This window comes from Rhizophagus irregularis, chromosome 4 (genome assembly GCF_026210795.1).
Source record: "Rhizophagus irregularis chromosome 4, complete sequence".
Lineage (NCBI taxonomy): Eukaryota > Fungi > Glomeromycota > Glomeromycetes > Glomerales > Glomeraceae > Rhizophagus > Rhizophagus irregularis.
Window position 1 is genome coordinate 1444922 of NC_089432.1, and position 23073 is coordinate 1467994.

Genomic DNA, 23073 nt, shown 5'->3' on the forward strand with positions numbered 1-23073 from the left:
TAAAAAAGTTTAATATACCTTGATGGTATTGCTTATTTGCCATTTTTAAAAAAGAAAAATATTTTATTACATGAAAATAAGGTGACCAAGGTTAACCTTTAAATACCTCAATTTTGATTTTCATCACATGATAGGATTGGCTAATGGATTTTCGATCAAAAAAACCCGAACGATCAGAATTGAACAGGCCTAATATTATCTAAAAATGTTTAAATTAGTTTTTATAAATACTAGATAATTTCAAATATTCTAAAGAATTTGTAATTTTTGCGCAGGTATAAAATTGAATTTAGTGGGGTCCAACGACTCAACGACTCCAATGTTTTAAATATAATCTGGTGTATAATTTTCACTTAATAAAACTTCACTAAATGAAAATGTTAAGTTGAAATTAAATTACAATATGAATTTAATGATGAAAATAATTTAAATCTGCAATTTCTTGAAGTTTTAAATTTTATTTATTGCAAATAAAATTTGAATTTTGTAAGATTAATTCAAAAGTATCATTCAAATATTCATAAAATCAAAAGAAGGATATGTTAACCCAGCAAAACAATATATTATATATATATATATATGGGTTTAAAATTTGTGCGCACCCGCGCATGTGCGCACCCCCACGTGATTTATTAATTTTATAAAATTTAATTGGCTAGCTAAGCATACAATCAATAATTTAATTTTATTTGTTGATTTTTTTACACACGATCATATTACATCTCTTTTTTTCGTATTATACCCTTCTTTTTTTAAAGCTTCGCTTAACAATTAACGTTAAAAATTTAACCCTTCCCCCTATCGTTTTTCGGTATTTTTCTAGCTTTAACTTTGAAAATGGTAAGTTTAAGTGTTAATATGTAGCTTTTTTGACGTATTTTATTTCTTTAATTAACTGATATTGTTCTTTTTTTTATAGGTGTTTTAAATCTCGGCTGGTTAGTAGTATTCTTTTACATTTACTTAAACCTGGTTGCTTTTTCTTTTTGGGCGCGACTTTCTACTCAAGAGTATTCAATATGAAAAGGGGAGATCGGTTCCTTTGTTGTAGGCTTAGGTACAGGTTTCTACACGTTACTTATAGGTATTATTATGTTCTTCTTTCTTGTTTTCGTTCGTTCTTTCATTCTTTATTGCTAATTTTGATTTCTTTTCGGGTATGATTTTCTACTTCTTCTGTAGGACTAGGTACGGCTTTGTTTTTATGCTTTTCTTTTTTATTTTCATTCTTTTATGTTCTTTCTTTTATTTTTTGCGCTAATTTCTGTTTTCTTTTAGGTGCAACCTTCCACTTCGCCTGTAGAACTAAGTGCAGCTTTCTACTTTATTTGATGTAAGTTTTTCTTCTTTATTTTTATTTTCTATTCGTTTTTTCATTCATTCTTCGTTGCTGATTTTGAATTTCTCTCTCTTGTAACTTAGGTACAGCTTTCCACTCTCTTATAGGTACAGTATTTTATACTTTTCTTTTTTTGTTTTAGTTCTTTTATTCATTTTTTGTTACTAACTTCGGTTTTCTTTTTTAGATATAGTTTCTAAACTACTGAACACTTACTTCGCGGGTAAAGATATAGGGGAAAATGGACGTGAATTTGTATTTAGGCATATTTATTTATTGAATACTTCTTTCTCCAGAAAGGGATATATTTGAAGAATGTTTTTATTTAGAACAATAAAATGAGATCCATAATAAAAGCGCCAGAAAATGTTATTAAACTCGTCACCATTTTCTTTTTTCTTTTAATCTATTAGCAACTTTTATTTTTCTGTTGATAGGTCAAGGTTTTAAATTAGTTTCGTAAATGTAGAAAATAATTACTGTAATTTTTTACATTGTAAAGAATGAGTTTTTCTTTAATAAATTCAATAAAAAATGATAAAGTAGATGATTAATCAGTTTTGTAAATCGTGTTATGTCATTATGTGTGTTGTTGATCATTGATTTTTTAAGGAAAAAAAAATTTTACATCGAACCAACAATTTTGTTTTATTTGTTTTTACATCGTGCGCGTTATCCATACTTTAATTTGTATACGGAAATGGCAAGTTCTACAAGTTCTAATGAACAACAACAACTTTATATTGGCCAATATTTTGTTACATGGGATACTGCTATTGAATATGTTCAAAAATGGTGTAATATTCAAGGCTTCCAAACACGTTTCAACCGTTCTGAACGTAATGCAGAAGGTGAATATCGAAAATTGACAATTATTTGTCAACATGCTGGCAAATCTAGGAAACCATTAACTGAGCTGCAAACAAATAAAGAAAAATCCAAAAAAAAATCAATAAATCAATTCAGATGGGTTGTAAAGCACATATTAATTTATCAAGACCGGAGAGGGACAATATCAATCAATATGTATATGTTACTACTATTTCCAATGATCATTGTCATGAACTTAACTGTCAGCTTGTAAATTATGAGAATGAAGTAATGATGTCAGAAGAAATGCTAAAGGATATTGAATTTTTAACAAAACATGTTCATCTTTCCACAACACAACAAAGAATTTATCTTGAAGAAAAATATCCTGAACAAAAAATTCGATCTGATATTCTTCGCAGTGAGATACAAAAATATCGACCATCAGCTAAAGATTTAAGTAATGATGCATCAAAACTTTATGAATATCTTATTAAATTAAAGGATAATGATACTAGATGGCAAATTTTTGTTGATTTTGATGAAACAAAAGTGTTGAGAAGATTATTTTGGATGAGTCCTAATCAAATAGAGCTTTGGATACAATATCATGATGTTATAATTAATGATATAACTTACAGAACAAATAGATACAATATGGCATTATCACTATTTGTTGCTATTGATAATTGTAATTGTTCACGATTAGTATGTCAGGCACTTGTTGATGACGAAACGGCTGATGCACATATATGGATTCTTGAATGTACTTTACTTGCCACAGGTGGTAAAAGACAAAATGAAAATATAAATGGAGGATTAATTCCATTGGTTTTTATGACTGATTCAGATCCTGCTGTGGACGCTGCATGTATTAGAGTTTATAAAGGCTGTTATGCAATGCACTGCATATACCATATTAATCAAAATCTGCATAAAAATCTTTTTGGACCTTTGGGCGAAAATTATTCCCAATTTTTAAATGAATTTTATAATGCTAGAAATAGTTTAAGTCAAGAAAGATTTGAGCGCTTATTTCATGAATTAGTTGAGAAATATAAGCAGATTTCTAATTATTTGAATAATTTGTATAAATCCAAAACATATTGGGCTTTTTGTTATACCTCAACAATTTTTACTGCAGCAACACAAACAACTTCACGAGTAGAAGGTTTAAATGCAGTTCTGAAAAAAGAACTCATTAATTCTAATACTTCGTTAGTTCAACTTAATAAGACAATAACTCGCCGTCATCAAGAAGAAGAACGTCAAAAAGAATATGCATTTTGGAAATCAGTTATTCCTTGTGTAATTGTTTCACAAACTGCAAATTTTCTTTTTCCTGCAGTTGAAACAATTATCAAAAATTATCTAACAGACCCATTATATAACCTTCAAGTTCAAGAAATAAATCAAAGTGTGTATTATAGATGTGAACAATTTGACTTAAACCAGTTTAATATATTTGAACAGGTATGAAAAAATTCTTAGCTTCTTTATTTCATTATATATTAAAAGTATAGCTAAGATTTTTATATCTTAAAAATAATTAAATTTAAGGAAATGAATACTACAGGATTTTTAGAAGATTTACCTGATGAACGTAAAGCATGTATTAAGTCAATTTTTAATCATGTTAACCAAGAAGAAATTAAAGAAGTTTGGGGAGTCTCAGTCCAAAATACTCAAAAATTCAAGCATTTTATCCTTTTAATGAACAATTCGGCACATTTGTGTTCATGTTTAGCAACAATTACAAGAGGCATTGTTTGCCGTCATTATTTTAGTCTTATGATGCATACACATGCAGCAACATTTCATATTCGACTTATTAGGAAACGGTGGTATAAGAATCCTGAATTAAATGGAAAAAATGAACCTTTTGTGTATGCTGCTAAATTTCAGAATACAGAATTACCAAAACAGTCTAAAAATCAAGAAGTTCCATATTTAACAGCTATGATTCAAAATAATGTTGATAAATGGGATCAAAAAAGCAAAACAAATTTAGATGAAAGAATTTTTTATGGAAAAGTAATGGGAATGGCAAAAAAAGTTACTCTTAAAGCGGTTGAAAACCATGATACACGAATTTTTGAGATTTTTAAAGAATATCTTGATGAAAACGGAAATTTGGAGAATAATGATAGTAGAAATAATGAACCAGATCTTAATTTGGATGTTGAGTCTAGTGAAAATGACGAAGAAAATGACGAAGAAAATGATGAAGAAAATGATTGCAGTTTTTTACATCTTCAAAATCCCATGAAAAGACCTAAAAAAGGAAGACCAAAAGGAACGAAAAGGATTAAAAGTGTTACTGAAATTTCTAGCAAAAATAAACGCCACTGCAAAATTTGTGGCGAAGTTGGGCATTACTCAAATACATGCATACGCAATCCAAATCGTAAAGGCAAATAATTTAAACGTATTATTTTTTATAGATAACAGTTAGCGCAACGTATGCATTAACCTAATATTGTATTTTTTAATCATATAATAAAGATATTTTGGCTCAACTTTATTTAAGTGATACCTTTTCTTTGTATTTTATTTTATTAAATCATTTAAAGTGAATTTATTAAGACAAATTCGTTCTTTACAATATAGAATATTACAGTAATTGATATTTCTACATTACGGAACTAATTTAAAAACCATCTAAAAATTTAGACCTAACAACCAAAAATAAAAGTTGCTAAAAAGATTAAAGATTAAAAGAAAAAAGAAAATGGCGACGAGTTTAATATTTTCTGGCGCTTTTATTATGGATCTCCTAAATAAAAACATTCTTCAAATATATCCCTTTCTGGAGAAAGAAGTATTCAATAAATAAATATGCCTAAATACAAATTCACGTCCATTTTCCCCTATATCTTTACCCGCGAAGTAAGTGTTCAGTAGTTTAGAAACTATATCTAAAAAAGAAAACCGAAGTTAGTAACAAAAAATGAATAAAAGAACTAAAACAAAAAAAGAAAAGTATAAAATACTGTACCTATAAGAGAGTGGAAAGCTGTACCTAAGTTACAAGAGAGAGAAATTCAAAATCAGCAACGAAGAATGAATGAAAAAACGAATAGAAAATAAAAATAAAGAAGAAAAACTTACATCAAATAAAGTAGAAAGCTGCACTTAGTTCTACAGGCGAAGTGGAAGGTTGCACCTAAAAGAAAACAGAAATTAGCGCAAAAAATAAAAGAAAGAACATAAAAGAATGAAAATAAAAAAGAAAAGCATAAAAACAAAGCCGTACCTAGTCCTACAGAAGAAGTAGAAAATCATACCCGAAAAGAAATCAAAATTAGCAATAAAGAATGAAAGAACGAACGAAAACAAGAAAGAAGAACATAATAATACCTATAAGTAACGTGTAGAAACCTGTACCTAAGCCTACAACAAAGGAACCGATCTCCCCTTTTCATATTGAATACTCTTGAGTAGAAAGTCGCGCCCAAAAAGAAAAAGCAACCAGGTTTAAGTAAATGTAAAAGAATACTACTAACCAGCCGAGATTTAAAACACCTATAAAAAAAAGAACAATATCAGTTAATTAAAGAAATAAAATACGTCAAAAAAGCTACATATTAACACTTAAACTTACCATTTTCAAAGTTAAAGCTAGAAAAATACCGAAAAACGATAGGGGGAAGGGTTAAATTTTTAACGTTAATTGTTAAGCGAAGCTTTAAAAAAAGAAGGGTATAATACGAAAAAAAAGAGATGTAATATGATCGTGTGTAAAAAAATCAACAAATAAAATTAAATTATTGATTGTATGCTTAGCTAGCCAATTAAATTTTATAAAATTAATAAATCACGTGGGGGTGCGCACATGCGCGGGTGCGCACAAATTTTAAACCCTATATATATATATGTAATATATATTTTTTAAAAATTTTGACCAAGAAAAATAAAAGTGATAGGTTAAAATGGTGTAATAAAAAAAAAACTAGGAAGAGAAATGGAAACGAGTGGTAGTCAGATGAGTCAAGTTTGCTCTTTCGAGTCAGATGGTAGTGTAAGAGTGTGAAGAAAGTAAAGTTTGGTGGTTGATCAGTGATGTTTTAGGTTCTTTTGATCGGTATGACGATAATGAGTATGATATGACCCTCATTGTATGTATGATATAGATTTAATTTATCTATACTGTATAGTTATTGATTCTAATATACGGTATAGTTTTAAGGTTAGGGTTAGGCAAAAATTAGGATTAGGGCTAGATTAGAATTAGTGTTAGGATTAGTGTTGGGATTAAGTGTTATATAGGAGTTAGATTAGGGTTAGGATTAGGGTAAGGATTAGGGCTAGGAATCAGAGTTAGACTTTAAATATTAAGATTTAAAGTAACTATACAGTATAGATAAAAATTATACTGTATAAAATAAAAAACTATACCATACATGCAATGAGGGTCATATCATACTCATTATCTATATACTCTGTTTTGATTGGCATGGAATTGAGCCTTTAGCTGTGGTTGTTCTAATTATCCCAATTCTATTTTCAGCGTTTCAAATATAGCAGTGACAAAAAACGAACGAACTTATTTTTTCAGGATGTTTGACGAAAACGATCAAGGAAAGATATAATTGGCAAGCATATAGAAAATTAGATGAGAAGAAACAAGACTTGTCAGATTTCAAATTAGTCAAAGATTATATAATAAAAATATGGCGGAAATTTTGCCAAGATTATCAAAATTAACAAAATAAAATTTATTTTGATATATTTTAATAATGAGAAAGATTTATGAATTTATCACGGGCCATATATAGTCGACGATGGATGAAGATATGGGAAAGGTTTACAAATGAAAGGACAAGAGGAGCTTATTGGAATGAATGGTGTTTTCAAAAAGCGGCGGATTGGGAATGCAAATAAAAATAACATAACTTCTTCATCGGAAGATGAACAATTCGAAGATGCTCTATCAAGTCCCCAAAGCCTTTGTCAACGATACCTAGGAGTAAAGAAGAACACGAAGATTTTACCAATTTGAATAACGAATTTAGAGAACATTTTGACAAAATAAGTAAAGAGAATGAGGTAGTAACAGAAACAAAAAAAATTAAAGAAATCAGAAATGCGGATAAAGACAATATAAATGAAAACAAGAAACGCGTAGTGGCAACGCAAGGTGACAGAGTAGACTCTGACAACGAATAAACAAAATTATTTCTTTTATAATAAGATCGAGGTCTTCTGATGTGTGCTTGGAATTGGTTGAAAATTAAGTGGACGATTGGATACTTTCCTGAATTTCGCGCGACTATTGGATACATTTCTAACAAGAGCGTAGATTGATGGACTTTATTTCTTACTGTTTTAATTTTTCTTTTTTTGTTTTTATTTTGTCTTTTAGTTTAACAAATTTATACAAGTTTATTTTTTTTAGGTAATTTTTTAGGAATTTAATAGTTAATATTCTTGTAGTATTTAGTTTTTAGTGAAATTTTTAGAAAAAATAGAAAAAAATAGGAAAATATCAAAAAATCAAAAAAAATCTTACTGATAAAATTTTTTTGTTTAGTAGTTTAGTAACACAAATAGATCATAAACTTAGCAATCAGAGTTTAGATTTATTAGTTATTTAGAAATTAGAATATATCGGTTAGTTATAGAGTCATTAACGATCTTTTGTTATTGGTTCTAGGTAAAAATGTGCTACTAAAAAAAAAAAGATTGAGATCTTGTAGAACTATTAAAGGGTAAATCTTACCACATCACCTCGCGTAGTACAGGTGATGATTTTGTCACATGGTCACGTGATGGCGGCGGCCTCGTTGTTTATATTTATCTCAGCGACTTAGAAATTTTTTTGCGGTCTGATCTCTATTTGTCACTTGCATAAAATGTCACGCCCTTTATGCAGTGTAACCAACACTATTAATACGTAACACGCGAGGTGTGGTAAGATTATCCCTATTAAAGTAAAAGGAAGCCTTTACCTAAATCTAAATAGGACTTGAAACGGTACATCAAGGTTACCGACAAAGTGAAAAATTTTTTTGCCAATTAATAAGTACGAAAAAATTTTTCTTACATGTATAAATTTAAATTTTTATACAAAAAAAAAAATCCGGGAATTATGCAAATTTCTCCATGCAGATCATCTGTTAAAATTTTTTTTTTATTCTTTTGCATTTTTTTTTTACAACACAATACAATTTGATAATAACTAGCCGATAATGCCCGGGAGGTTTAGCGGGTATAATATTTTTATAAATATGTAGTAGTAGTGTTACACAATTGAAAATAGTGCTTTAATTGATTTATATTTATTTCTCTATCAACCGCAGTATAAAAAGGTCACATGTTCCATCTGTAACTCGTTTATTAAGATCATCATTCTGCGTTATGTAATCCACATTCGGAAACAATCAAATTTATTTTTTTTTTAAAAAAAAAAACCTTAAAATGTTTCTTTCTACGATTTGCAATCATCATACAAAAATAACAAAATATTTACCTGCTTAAGATATTTTGAATGGTTGATCTACTTATCGTTCTTTCCGGAGTTTTCATACAAAATATTTACCAGCTTAAGATATTTTGAAAGGTTGATCTACAAAAAAAGATTCATCTTATCGTCATCTTCCGGAGTTTTCATACAAAATGTTTTACCTGCTTAATTTTGAATGGTTGATCTACAAAAAAAACACCATCTTATCGTTTTATCGTTCTTTTCCGGAGTTCATAACAAGATGAATCCGAATTTATTGAATCACGAATCACTATATATTTGCTTGAAGAATTTATTGATTTTTTTTAAAAAACATTATTGTAATTTTAATGTTAATAGTTATTCACATAACTTATTACAATATTTTGATTATCTGTCTCTAAAAAAAATCTTTTGATGAAAAACAAATTTTCTTAAATCTTGCATCTGATTGAAATTTATAAGAATTCATTATTATAAACAGCAGCAACTATGGGTGCTATTCTTTCAAAAGCATTAAAATTAATATTCTCTGTTGGCTGTGTTGGTACGTAATGTTAAACAAGTTTGGGTCCAAAATTTTATTATACTCTACTAATTTCTATTTAATTTTACTATATGTATATAGTCGCTGGACTGGCTATGTATTGTTTTGATAAACCTATGCCTATTTCTTTTCCTGGTGTGTCCGGTGGTTCCCTAAGTACTATCTTTATTTCAGCTGGGATTTCTGGAGTTTTAGCTTGTCTCTTTAATAATAAGTGTACATGGTTTGAATTGTTTAAAGAAATGTGTAAGGGTGCGCTTACTGGCATAATTTCAACTTTTTCAAGTGAAATTGCTGGAAATATAGCACATAGATTAGCGTTTTCAGATTGTGCGGTAAAATTTATGAAAACTTTCGCCAGTTCTTGTTCATCAATTATATTTAGGCACTATTCTGATGGAAACAAAAAACCGTTAACTATTAAAGAGTTTATTCCTACATTCTTTTACAGTATATTGTCCTATGGAATAAACTTTGGACATGAAGCAATATATAAAAAGACTGTCGAATCCGCCACGGACTTGTACCAAAAAACCAAATTACAACTGGGTGAATCCGGTTCCATTATCGACTTGTCTTATCATCTTAAAGATTGGCGCTCAAAGCAAACCTTCTTATCTCTCTCACTTCAACTTTGTGATAATCTTATAACTAAACTGAGCGTTAATTCAATAAAACAAGTGATTAGAAATAAAAAAGTGAAGATAAATCAAACTCCTCAAGGTTATTCCATTATGTTTATGGAATCTTTAAAATCTACACTGGTTTCATTTGTTCAAACCGGTATCACTTATCATGAAGAAGTTGAAAATAAAGATAAACTTATTTACAACCTTGCAGAGATTGAGAAAAAAGGGTTAAACATCCAATGTGTTGATGATCAAAATTCTATTAGCTCGTTCAATGATCCAAAGAAAGTGGAGGAGCTCTTTACTAAACCAGTTGAATTTGAACCGAGTGAAATCGATCCCGATTCTGACTCTGATGATAATAATTATACCAAAGCTAATAATATGAATGATAATAAAGCTAGCTTTACAACATCAAAAACTCCAAATACTCGTGATAAGATCATCAATGGGTCACGTTCTTGGAACGAAGGTGCAAAAATTTATTCCACGAGAGATGCAATTGAAACTTTCCGATTTCAATATGAAAGACATAATAATAACGTTGCTTATGAGTCTGGTGATGATGTTGATCAAACTCCAACTAGTTATGAATATGTGTACGTTAATGTTCGTTCAAATAGCAGTTTACCCGTATCCACATCATCTTCGACCAATAAGGATAGTGGTAAAAAAGGGAAATTCAAAGCTACAAATGAAAGTTCCGATTTGTTTCTATCTAATCAAGATAATCAATATTTTACTAAGAAGCAAAATCTACCTGAGGTAGTAAATGAAGCGAGCACACATTTAGGAGTTAAACTTCATCCGATAATCTGTTGGGATGCAGATAAACAAAAGTATATCTTTTCAGACCCGAACGAATGGCCGGCTTTCCCTCATAAAGCCAAAGTCATCGGATTCGTTGGGACAAAAAAGTCTGGACGTACTACAGCAATTCATAGTCTCTTATTCGAATTGGGTTACTTTTTAACTGAAGATCAGCTAGCGAAGTCATTATTACCAATTGGTGTAATGATGTACGTTCTGAAAAAACATGACTTAATATTTCTGGACTGTTGTGATATTGCAGATTCTTCCATAGATAAAGCCGGAAATCTTGTAAAGTTTCAATCTTTTTATCTTTCTTGCAATAATTATTTGTTCAATGAGTTAATTCTCCTTAATAATACGTTTTTCTCAACAGCTTTCAGGATATCTACTTGAATTCTTTACCTATATGGCTTCCTGTCACTTAGTCATTCACACGGCAATTCCTGCAAAGAAAGAAGGTGACCGATCTATGTTTTCAGAAACACTTACTGATTATATTCATGCAAAGGCAAAACTTCAACTATTGTGGTCCAATACAATTCAAACATTTGGACCATCAATGCTCACTGTCCTAGTTCGCGGTACAAAACAACAGTGTGAGGAAATGGACTTAGATAAAATCAATTTATTTTCTTCTCAATCAAACAATGATGAATATGACAAAATCGTATTTACGCATGGATTTCAAGATTCTAAAGCATTTACCTGGCAGTACATCCCCGAAGAAATGATAACTGTGCGAACTCTTGCAAATGACAAATTTGCAGTTCCTTCGGCAATTCTAAGGCGTGTGAAAGATGAAACTGAGCCTCATGGACTTTCTATAAGTGTGCAAGCTATTATGGAGGGAATTACTGTTGGTGAATGTGTAGCTAATAATGAAAATCTGAAACCTTTTTATAATAGAGTTGAAGCAAATTGGAAATATCTCTTTAATATAATTATGTCTAATAGTATACTTGCTCAAAGTGTTGCTGATTTTATTAATTATGAAACGATTAAAGAAGCCGATGACAAAACAGGTGGTTTAATTCAAGAATACATCGAATCAGTAAATAATCTTGTCAAATACGTAAGAACAAATATAATTATTATGTTACTTTCTTAACTCGTACATACTGTTAACTTACAATATCAATTAATCAACTTCAATTCAATTAGTCAGCATCTCAAGGGTCAGCGTTAGAAACCAATTTCAGAGCAATGTGCGAAGACTTTAAGAATCGAATGGATATTGAAATGAATAAACCCAATGACGAACAAGATCCTACCATTGGCTTCAAATTAAATATTGAAATTGCAAAGTGTCTTCTTGAAAGGTAAGCCAACTTTTTCTTTTGTAATCAAATTTTATGAACAAAAGTTTATAATATTTAATATACGTATGTTTGAATATTTTTAAATTCTTAGTTCGAAAACAGAGACTAATTTACAAATAAAAGAAAATTTGATATCGTGGGGTCTTCATGGCCTAACGCTGATCCATAATCGTTCAACACCTAAAGTTCTTGAGCATACATGGATGAAGCTTTGTATCAAGACGTATAACATACTTGAAATCTTGAACGATCCCGTTATTTACAATGTTCATTGGCACTGTTGGAACTTTTTATCATTTGCCAGCTCTTGTGGTTTTAAATTGGAACTTATTGGATGGAAAATACTGGAGCGTGCATTGCAATGTCTCAAAACATCAGCTAATAAACCTCAATTTCACTTTCATGTTCTCAAATGTTTTCTTAAATTTCTTGAGACTGAACCTTATCTTCCAGTAATAATTAGTCCTTTGAATAATGACATATCAAATCAAACTTCATCGTTACAATTAAATGAGGAACAATATTACCGACTTAAACAAATGACTTATTATGGAATAATGGAATATTCGAAAAAGTGTGTTAGAGATGCTGCAGAAAGGCGAAAGCCGACTAATATGGAAAATTTTTTGGAAGATATTATGAATATTATTAACAAACAAATCAAAATTTTGATAAGTTCAGCATTAACATCATCTCACAATGAACCTTTCTCGATCTTACCTGAACATCAGCAGTTCGCTATTGTTAGTGTTGCATTGGAACGGTTAAACACCGATATTGCTCTTTATGTCTCTAAATACATCTTTGGCGGTGAGGGATTAATCGATGTCTTTCTTCCAGATTCGCCTATTGAGGCATTGCAAGACTATCACGAAGCGGTTCGTAATTACAGATGGTTGCTTTTACAACGAATTGCTAGACTCCGAGATGATGAATGTACCCAAAACCTTATTGAAAATACTCTTTCTAGCGTCGTCGGTTTCTTAAAAAATTTGCCATATGATGAAGCATCCAAAAAATCTCATTCATATGCAGTTCTCTTCGCAAATGCCTTAATGTTTTCTGGAAATATCATGCAAAAACGTCAACAAGTCAAGAAGAAAAGTCAAGTAACATCATCGTTTTCCCGACAACCAATGACCATAAATGATATCAATAAAAAGAAGGAAAAGATTGAAAATGAAGAATATGGAGAGGTTCGCATAGAGTTACTTTTGCAAAAATGTTTTAGATCTGTATTACAAGAGTTTTTGCGTGGGTTGAAATCCAAAGATCAAAAAGAATATCTCAGCTCAGAAAAAGTTCGACATTATACACAATATGTTAATAACTTATTGTTCGCTCCTCATAATTCTCGAATTCAAGCCTTGTCTTTGGACCAAATTTCTGTTGTTGAACGAAATATGCTTCGATTAATGACCTTTCAAATAATGGATCTTTATATAAAAACTCTTTGGAAACACGAGTTAGAAAAGGAGGAACCCGCCGTGTCAAATCAAATTTCAATCGTATATAACACACGAGCATCTTTGAGGTTATTGAATCGAATTTATTGGATGATAACTAAAAAAGATAATATTCAAGGACTTTCCATTATTTTCGGTTCTTCAACAAACACAACATCTGGGCAAAGTATTATTCATTCCCTTCCTTCTTCTAATGATGTGCATTCCTCGGAAATTCTAGCCGATGAAATGATCCAACGTATTGGCCTTAACAATTGGCAAAACCTTATAACTCTAACTTCCATTCCACGCATCCTATCTGATCATGCTTCTAAAATAGATCCTGATAATTCATTAAACTTTCGCGAGGCTATATTTGACGTGCGAGATGAAGCTTTAATCCTCCTTTGGAATCTTTCCGAGTGTAGTGGCGTCTCGCTTGGAGTATCAAAAAAGGTCATGACCGTCAATGATTTTCGATCAGCAAATGTGGTTGGTGAATTCTCAGACATGTCAACTTTTGATGAGGATGGAATAAATCGGATTAGATTCCTTGTCAATCGAGTCATAAGTCAGATATATACTGATACTACCACTGTTAATGCTGAGATTACAAATCAAGAACTACATAATCGTTTTAGAATTGGCAAAATTAGAGCCATTGAATCGGCAAAACGTGTTACAATTTCTGAGAATATCGAAAAGCAAATGGAGGAGCAAAAATTAGAACCTGATTTTCAAGCAATGAAAGAGGCTAGATTAAGAAAATTTAATAACAAGTAACTTTTTAAATACGATATCCGTAGTTAGTAACAAAAATTTGCTTAAGACTATACATATACAGTATATAAGTGCGTGATAAAAAGTCATAGCAGATATTCCACAAAAAATTCATTTTATTATTATAATCCCTTTAGTAATTAGAATTTTTTATATTTATCGCAGTATGTACGACAGTAAAGTTTTATATTTCTTATTTCGTATTAATTAACCCAAATAAAGAAGAAAATATTTACACACTACATCCTGCATAACGTCAACCAGCAACCCTTAAGTTTAGGACGTCCTTAATTATTGCTTATTTTAGGAAACTTAGAAATGTTTTATAAATAAAAATGTAAAAGCTACTTGTTAGTTAACACATTATATATGAACAATGTTTTTAAGTAATTATCCATATCAAAAGCTTTATATATTAATCTTAATTTGGTGTTGATGTAAATTTTCTTAGTATAAAATATTATCGTAAGTCTTTATATTTTTAACTATATTTACCGAAACTTTTACCACAAATGTTTCTTTTTTTACGAAATTTACGTGATGTGTAATATCATGTGATATTAAGATTGATTCTTTGATTTAACTGAATATTATGACATGCGCGATTTTGTTCATAATGGCTAAAGTATATGTTTATTGAACAACTAACAAAATTATACAATTACTATAAATGAGAACTTCCTTATATAAATGACACTATATAAGATAAAATAATTTGCTCTTATAGTTAGATTTTAATTTGCTCTTTGATGCAATAGTTCAAATAAATAAAAATAAATGATTCTATAAATAATTCAAAAGCTTTCTCATAATCTTTACTAACCCCTTTCCCAGTTTTGTACATAAGCGCAAGATTAAATTTTGCCACAAAATGGCCTAAATTTACCGCTTTTTGATAAAATTCAACAGCCTTTTGTTTATTGAGACTAGTTCCAAGACCGTTCTTATAGAAATATCCTAATTTAAATGCCCCTTCTACTACTTCTCGAGAAGATTCTTCATATAACTTGAAAGCTTTCTTATAATCTCTGTCAACACCCTCTCCATTTTCATACATAAGGGCGAGATTATATTGGGATTTACTATGTCCCAAATTCGCTGCTTTTTGGTAGATTTCAGCCGCCTTTTGTTCGTCAACATTGGTTCCAATTCCATCACAATAATAGTATGCCAATGTAAACATTCCCTCTAAATATCCCCCTTCGGCTGATTTTTTACATAATTCAAAGGCCTCTTCATAATCTTTTTCTACGCCTTCACCACTTTCATACATAAGCGCAAGGATATATTGAGCTCTATTATGTCCCAAATTTGCTGCTTTTTGATAGAACACAATTGCCTTTTTTTTATTGCTACAAGTTCCTATTCCGTTACGATAACAATATCCTAACATTGCTATTCCGTTTATATGTTCTCCTTCAGCCGATTTTTGAAATAACTGAAAAGCTTTGTTATAATCCTTAGCAACTCCTTCTCCATCCTTATACATACGAGCAAGATGAAATTGAGCTATATTATTTCCACTATTTGCAGCCTTTTCGTACCAATGAAAAGCCATGTTAAAATCTTTTTTTTTTCTATAATAAAAACCAATTCTTAATTGACCGGATGAGAAATTTTCATCGGCCGTTTTTTTAAAATATTCCAAAGCCAATTCTTTGTCTTTCATAACTCCACGTCCATAATGATAGCATAATCCAACATAATACTGTGCTAACATATGATTTTGTTTCGATGCTTCTTCAAATAATTTGAACGCCATTTTATAATCATCATTTGTTTTAATTCCGTAATAATTATAACACCCTCGTAAAAAGATAAGATGTGGTTCGTTTTGATCATTTAACCAGTTGTAAATTTCTTGTGAAGTAATGTTATGATTATTTTGATAATCAAAAATATTATTTTCAATTGGTTTTCCATTTTTTAGATTTTCATTAATAATAGAATCAATTTCTTTAGTAGCTTTTTCAAATAAATTTATATTAGTATTAGATTCTACTATGTTATTAAAATTTTGATGGTCAATCAATTGAGAACCAGCACTAGATTGTTCATCTGATGATTGAACATCTGGTTTAACGACTTCTGGAATAATTATATTTGGTCGATATAAATCATATAATCGAAAAGCTACTTGGGTTATTTCTGGGCGATTATCTGGATCATGATCCCAACATTCTAAAAAAGAAAAAAAAGGAAATTAAAAAAAAAATTATTTTTTCGATAAATCAAGAATTTTATATCATTAATCAAAAATAACATATTTACCAGTAAAAATATTTTTATAAACTTCGGGCGTATCCGGAATAATCTTTTCTCTACCACCCCCTAAGATGTCCAGTAGTAATGGTAATGAAGTTGGATTTACTTTTTCAAAAGGTGGTCGACCGCTTGAAATCTCCCACAAAAGTACACCAATACTATATATATCACTCTTTTTGTTTAAACGATACGTATTGTCATGAAGCTTTTGGGGATCGATATAAGCTAGTATACCATATATCTCCGAGTGTGCTTCAGATACATCATTGACTCTTCTGGATAATCCAAAATCAGCCAATTTAATGGAAGTTTGATGAATTAATATGTTTTTTGAATGCTAATAATAAGTTAAATAAAATAAAATAAATCAAAAATGAAAATAATTAATAAAACAATTATAAACGAACCATAAAATTGTTTAATAAAAATAAAATTACCAAGTCAAGATGCATAATTCCTTCATAATGCAAATATGATACGGCACAAGATAATTGGTATGCCAATTTGAACTTGAATTCCCATGTAAGATTTTTATTTTTTTCCAAATATGAACGAAGGGTACCATTATCAGCATACTCCATTACCAATAAATAATTATCTTTTTCTAATATTAAAAGCAATTTAATTAATGAGTTTACCAAGTTGGAAAATATACGTCTTTAAGAATATTAATTTTTTATACCTTGAACTGCAGTTCCAAAAAAACGAATAATATTTTCATGATAATTGACGTAATGATGAATTTTAAACTATATTATAGATATAATAAATAATACTGCATATTAATAAATAATTTTAGTATTAAAATAGTTTAGTTACCTCGTTGACGATTTTTTTGATATTCTCAGTGATATTTATATTAAATGATTTTAATGCATATTTCACCGCTGAATTATTCCGAATTGCACAATAAACCTTTCCGTAGGAACCATTTGTTTCATTTCACTAAAATCTTCGTAATCGAAAAGTTTAATAAGACCTTTTGATATTGCATCTTCAAACCAATTAACATCTTCATTCGAATGGATGACAGCTTGCATTTCGGTGTAATCGTTTATGTGCAGTATAATAGAAAAGGTAATAAAATAAAATAAAAAGAAAATGACCATTTATATGTAATTGTGCATGTGATTCTATTGATTTATCGGACTTTTTAGAATGTTCACATTCCTTATCCTACGGATAATAAATAATTATAACCTGAATTTACTAAATTTATATGCGGTACCGCTTCAACTATTTCTAAATAAAAACTTCGGAGTTCTTTTATAAATTTAGGTTGGATCCATATAAGACCATATTCGTGCTTGTACGCCTTACAACCTGTATAATCTCGTCGATCAAATATAATTTAAGGATAGCGCATAATAAGATGAGTACGATTAAAATGATTCGCGTGAAAACATTATTTATTTACGCTCTACCTTTCTTTAATACAAATTATAGTTAATGCATTGAATTCAATAAATTGTTCTATAAGTTAACCATAGTTGTTTGAACTTTATTCTTCAGTTAGCTTGGAGCTGAATAACTTTAATTATAGCATCGTTTTTAACTAATTTGATCATCATACTAACAATATATGGTTAGTTTGATCCTAAGTATGGCTTAGACTTTTATAAAACTATATATGCTTAAGCTTAGATTTAGAATATGCTTCAAGCTTCCGCAGCCGGCTTTCCAGGTTAATCAGCATGCTCCATAATTGAAAAATATTTTCAACTGACTATTTTGATTTTCTAATTTAAAATAATTAATTTTATTAATTTTCTTTTAGAATTATCTTTGTTTGTAACTCCAAAAAGCGAATGATGTTCTCAGAATTGACTTTACAATGAAATTCAAGCTAAATTAAAAATGTAAAGATATGTAAACATTAAATAATATAAATAAAAATATTATATCACTTATTTTTAATTACCTCATTACCTCATTAATGATTTCTTTTATAGTGATATTGTTAAGATTAATTAATTTCAACACAAAATATTTTCTGCGTTCCAATTAATCTAATTTTTTTAATATTCTAAAAATCTTTATAATATTTTATATAATTTTTAGAAATAAAATTCTTCAAACCATTCATTCGAATTCATGGTAACAACTTGTTTTTAGTCTTACCAGATATTATAATAATAAATAAAGTGGAAAATTTTAATTTAAGCTTTTTTATTAGTGTAGTACTGCAGGCTAATCACCAATGATCTGAACAAAAAAAAAGTAAGCTTTGGATTGAATATTCCCTGATGTGTATGGTTAAATCACACAATAGAAAATAAAAATTAAATTGTAATTTAATCAATTTAATCGCTTATTAAATTTCATCAAAAACTATGTCTTCAAATGCTGAAATAACTATGGATGTAGATTATCAAGGAAATTATGAAGACGCAAATTGGGATAAAGTTTTATATTTAGTAAAACTTTTAAATCTTTAATTTACCTTAATACAATGGTATGATTACTTTAAAAATATGCCTGGAAACTCATACTTAAAATTAGAAAAGTAAGAAAACCATTATTGTGATTTAATTCCTCCTATTAGTTCTATATCAAATATAGCTCATATTATACCAGATTTTAATATTAATAATGGTTATTTTATTAATAAATATATTTTTTAATAACTATACAGTGACACCTCTCTAAGTGCACCCCCCTTGGGACCATAGTAAAAAAATAGTAGAATGTGCACTTAGAGAGGGTGTGCATTTATAGAGAGTAGGGTCGGATTCGGTCGGGTTTGGAGAATATATCCGACTCGACCCGGCAAAAATAGAAATGATCCGATTTTAACCCAACCCGAGTATATTTAATTCGAATAACCCGGGTTAAACCCGAAATTTTAGTAATTTTCATTGCTGTATGCTTAGTAATATATCAAAAATATTTTTTCAAACATAATTTCTTCAATAACGCAAGATAATTGATCTAAAAGATGATCATATAGGTCACACAACTTTTTATTATTAAAATTAAAGCTAAGCACGAATTTAAAGATATCTTCAATTCCTGTTTATTTATTGCTTTATATTTGAACTATAAAATCGAAATCGTATCACTTGCTTTAACAGAAATTTGACTATATTTAATGTTTGCCAGGACTCTAAACACATATTGTATCTGCTTTAAGACTACATCTTTTTGCAGCTATCAAATCGGTTCCACTGGCAAATACTCTTTCTACTGGAACGCTGGTTGCTTTATTAATTATCAAAATCAACTTATTAGCTAATGTAATATTAATAATTAATAATAATAATTCATACACATATCTGTAATTGCAAGGTGTCTCTAGCAATTTTCGCTATACTACCTCATTCATCTAACAAAATTATATAAAATTAATCAATATTAACGCGTAATCAATATGTGATCAGTGATTTTAATGATTATCCGGGTCTAATTCGGGTCAAAACCCGAGTCAAGGAAATGAATAACCCGACCCGACGGGTCGGGTCATGCGGGTCACGGGTTATTAAAATTGTTAGTACCGACCCGATTTAAAATTCACTCGGGTTGAATTATCCGGGTTAGACCCGAATTTTGCGGAGCACTAAGTAAAATATTAAGAGCTCTTATAAGTTGGGATCAGGTCCACCGTGCACTTAAAGAGAATTTATATAGTGCGTGCACTTATAGAGGGTGCACTTATAGAGGTGTCACTGTAAATATTATAATAAAATGTATTTGTTAACAAATATATAGATGAATTTTACTTTCTATGTAATGATACAGTATATTGAAAAGTAATTATGATTTTGTTAATTACCATATTTACTAAATTAATATTTTTCCAATACTAATTATATTAAATATATTTGATATTTAAACAAAATCTTAACACTAATTTAGTAATAAAAAGATTTTAAAGATGAGTTGATGTTTATTAATTTGGATATAATAATATTATCCCTATAAAAAATTTATCCGTTATTCTGCAAAAACTCCGTAAGAATGAGCCTTTCACAGATCCATTCACGGAAAATGTAAATAAATCGATAAATTCCGTGATATAAGGTTATTAATTCCGGAAATATGAGCCTTTTGCGGAAAAAAAATGGAATATAAAAAAACGGATCGACTTTTTTTACAGGGTATATGTTAGTTTTTGAATCTATAGCCATTTATATAAATTAAAAGTACTATTTTAGAATTAGCTGATAATAATTCAATTTGAACAATAAAAGTTAATACCAATAAAATAAATTTATTTTCCAGTTAACAGTTAAGTAATGTGATAAATTTGAAAATGATCGGCAAATTTCATGTGATAAAATAGCATTTAAGCTTTACAATGTGGAATGCTTTATTTATATATGTTACAAAAATTTTATATTAGGACATAAAAACGTTAAAAAGAACATAAATAGTTATAGAATTATGAATAAAAAAGTCTGCCATGTGTAACATTATAATTTTGCTTGATATGATTTTTAAATAATACGAAAGCAATAAGGCACGGAAGTATGTATGTAATTGTTTTAATGCCCTTCGTCATGTCGAATATGTCCTGACGCAATAAATAATGTTCATTTATTGATAAGCAAAGAACTGTTAAATTAACTAAAAACAATGAACAGTAAATTCTTACATTTCTTGGAAGAGCCGGAATAGCTGGAAGTGTCGGTGGTAAGGGAGGGCGTGGAACTGGAACTGTAAGTGGAAGAGTTGGAAGTGCTGGAAGAGACGCTGGTTGAGTCGGAACAGATGTATGCTACATCTCTTGCTGCTTCATATGCGCGCTGCTTTTGTACAACAGCGTCTGCCGCCTTTTGTGCTGCTTGTTTTGCTTGCGATGACATAGTAGTACTGTAAGTTTATCTTTTATAGCAGAAAAACTAATGAAAATTTGAAAGTTTGCAAAGAGGAAGGCCAGCTATATAAGCAAATGAATTTCGAATTTAGCATTTGATTCATTTGATTCAAACGGAATTTCGGATTTAGCATTTGATTCATTTGGTTCAAACGGAATTTCGGATTTAACATTTGATTCATTTGATTCAAACGGAATTTCGAATTTAGCATTTGATTCATTTGATTCAAACGGAATTTCGGATTTAACATTTGATTCATTTGATTCAAACGGAATTTCGTATTTTAGCATTTGATTCATTTGATTCAAACGGAATTTCGGATTTAGCATTTGATTCATTTGATTCAAACGGAACTTCGAATTTAGCATTTGATTCATTTGATTCAAACGGAACTTCGAATTTAGCATTTGATTCAATGAAATAGCATTGAAATTTCGAATTTAGCATTTGATAAATGAAATAGCATTGAAATTTCGAATTTAGCATTTGATTCAAATGAAAAGCATTGAAATTTCAAATTTGGCATTTGATTCAAACGAAATAGCATTGAAATTTCAAATTTAGCATTTGATTCAAATCGAAATTTCGTTGATTCACAATATTGATAATCGCATCTTTATTAATTGTGCAACAAAGATTGGATAATCGATGACTCATGATTAGATTCGCAGAAAAGATTGGATAATCGATGAATCATCTTTTGAATTATATTATCTAAAAAATTGCAAAATTAATATTTATCAAACTATAAAAAAATGAAGTGGAATTCGACTTATGGTATGATAAAATAAAGTTGTGAATTACGAGAAGTAATTTTTTATTATCAATAATAATTATTAATAAAATTTATCTATTTGATTATCTTAATTAAATGTATTAAAATTTTTATTGCAAAATTAACACACGTAATAAAAAATTGCATATGGTAATTTTTGGGATGATTGTAAAACTCTTAACAATATTATCGTATGTTCATTTGCCATTGATGTGTTTTAACAGTGAAGAAATGATTTGTTAGGGAGATTTATTTTTGAAAAAAATTGTGATCTACTTAAACTTCTCAATCATTACTTTTCCTCGTCCACTTGCATATGACGATGAATCAATCGAAGTCCGAATCCAAGTTCAATGGAATGTACTTTGATTAAGGAATAAAATTTTTCTAAGAATTCGGTAAAGTCAGAATGCTGTTGTAAGATCTTTGAGGAGTCTCAACCTCGGGAAGGTTATTGTATTTATTTAGTGGGACTAAATTTCGTGAGTGTCGTTGTGATGATAATCATGTAAAGGAATTTTGGTTCTTTATATTTTTGTCAAAATTCAGGCCATTTTCCGGTTTATCCGAATTAAGACTTTCATTCAAACTTGGGCGTTATCTTATCTGCACAGACAAGGTAAGGTCTGGCGTTCTATTACTTGCCGAAATGATTATCAACTGTGCTTTAGACTTTAGAGCTGATATTGTAGTTTGAAGGAAATGCTGATGAAATATTGGAAACGAATGTTTCGAATGAGACAATTACGCAGTTGAGGTATAAATATTTTTGGTTGCGGTCGCAACGTAATTGGCCTTACAAAGAATAATGCTTAAACGAAAAAAAATTACGCATATGCAATTCACTATGCAAAAGTCTGCTATTAAAGATCATACATGTGCAGAGCATTTAAGGGTTTGAGTTTATTCAATGAGACCCAACTCTCGAAGATGATTTGGAATAACTATGTATGGATAATTCTCTTCGCAAAGTTCATTTTTGAGCTGATCACGCATCAACTGCTACTCAAAGTCTTCTGTAAAACCACAAGGAAAATTACCAGCACACTGTAAGCATATTTTTATTCGATAAGAGTTGTAGACCATTCA

At 29.6% G+C, this 23073-nt stretch overlaps 6 protein-coding genes across 6 annotated transcripts; 2 read left to right on the plus strand and 4 right to left on the minus strand.

Moving 5' to 3' along the window:
* Positions 1 to 2039: 2039 nt before the first annotated feature.
* Positions 2040 to 4570, plus strand: OCT59_023686 (uncharacterized protein; the record flags this gene model as incomplete). Its single annotated transcript, XM_066134885.1, has 6 exons — positions 2040 to 2190; positions 2319 to 2703; positions 2791 to 3020; positions 3294 to 3622; positions 3710 to 3768; positions 3985 to 4570. 6 exons carry the CDS (start codon positions 2040 to 2042, stop codon positions 4568 to 4570), a joined length of 1740 nt encoding a protein of 579 aa, XP_065990965.1.
* A 484-nt stretch (positions 4571 to 5054) lies between these two features.
* Positions 5055 to 6607, minus strand: OCT59_023687 (uncharacterized protein; the record flags this gene model as incomplete). Its single annotated transcript, XM_066134886.1, has 6 exons — positions 5055 to 5067; positions 5148 to 5165; positions 5537 to 5566; positions 5656 to 5674; positions 5754 to 5835; positions 6548 to 6607. The coding sequence occupies 6 exons, from the start codon at positions 6605 to 6607 to the stop codon at positions 5055 to 5057; spliced, it is 222 nt and encodes a 73-aa protein (XP_065990966.1).
* Positions 6608 to 9086: 2479 nt separating this feature from the next.
* Positions 9087 to 14130, plus strand: OCT59_023688 (uncharacterized protein; the record flags this gene model as incomplete). Its single annotated transcript, XM_025329341.2, has 5 exons — positions 9087 to 9141; positions 9223 to 10871; positions 10957 to 11655; positions 11745 to 11902; positions 11994 to 14130. 5 exons carry the CDS (start codon positions 9087 to 9089, stop codon positions 14128 to 14130), a joined length of 4698 nt encoding a protein of 1565 aa, XP_025172308.1.
* A 724-nt stretch (positions 14131 to 14854) lies between these two features.
* On the minus strand, positions 14855 to 17432 carry OCT59_023689 (uncharacterized protein; the record flags this gene model as incomplete). The annotated part of the gene is made up of 5 exons (XM_025327248.1): positions 14855 to 16308; positions 16399 to 16729; positions 16830 to 16996; positions 17075 to 17141; positions 17322 to 17432. The coding sequence occupies 5 exons, from the start codon at positions 17430 to 17432 to the stop codon at positions 14855 to 14857; spliced, it is 2130 nt and encodes a 709-aa protein (XP_025172309.1).
* Positions 17433 to 20954: 3522 nt separating this feature from the next.
* OCT59_023690 (uncharacterized protein) lies at positions 20955 to 21197 on the minus strand (the record flags this gene model as incomplete). Its single annotated transcript, XM_066134887.1, has 1 exon — positions 20955 to 21197. One exon carries the CDS (start codon positions 21195 to 21197, stop codon positions 20955 to 20957), a length of 243 nt encoding a protein of 80 aa, XP_065990967.1.
* A 74-nt stretch (positions 21198 to 21271) lies between these two features.
* Positions 21272 to 21508, minus strand: OCT59_023691 (uncharacterized protein; the record flags this gene model as incomplete). Its single annotated transcript, XM_025327249.2, has 1 exon — positions 21272 to 21508. The coding sequence occupies one exon, from the start codon at positions 21506 to 21508 to the stop codon at positions 21272 to 21274; it is 237 nt and encodes a 78-aa protein (XP_025172310.2).
* Positions 21509 to 23073: the final 1565 nt, after the last annotated feature.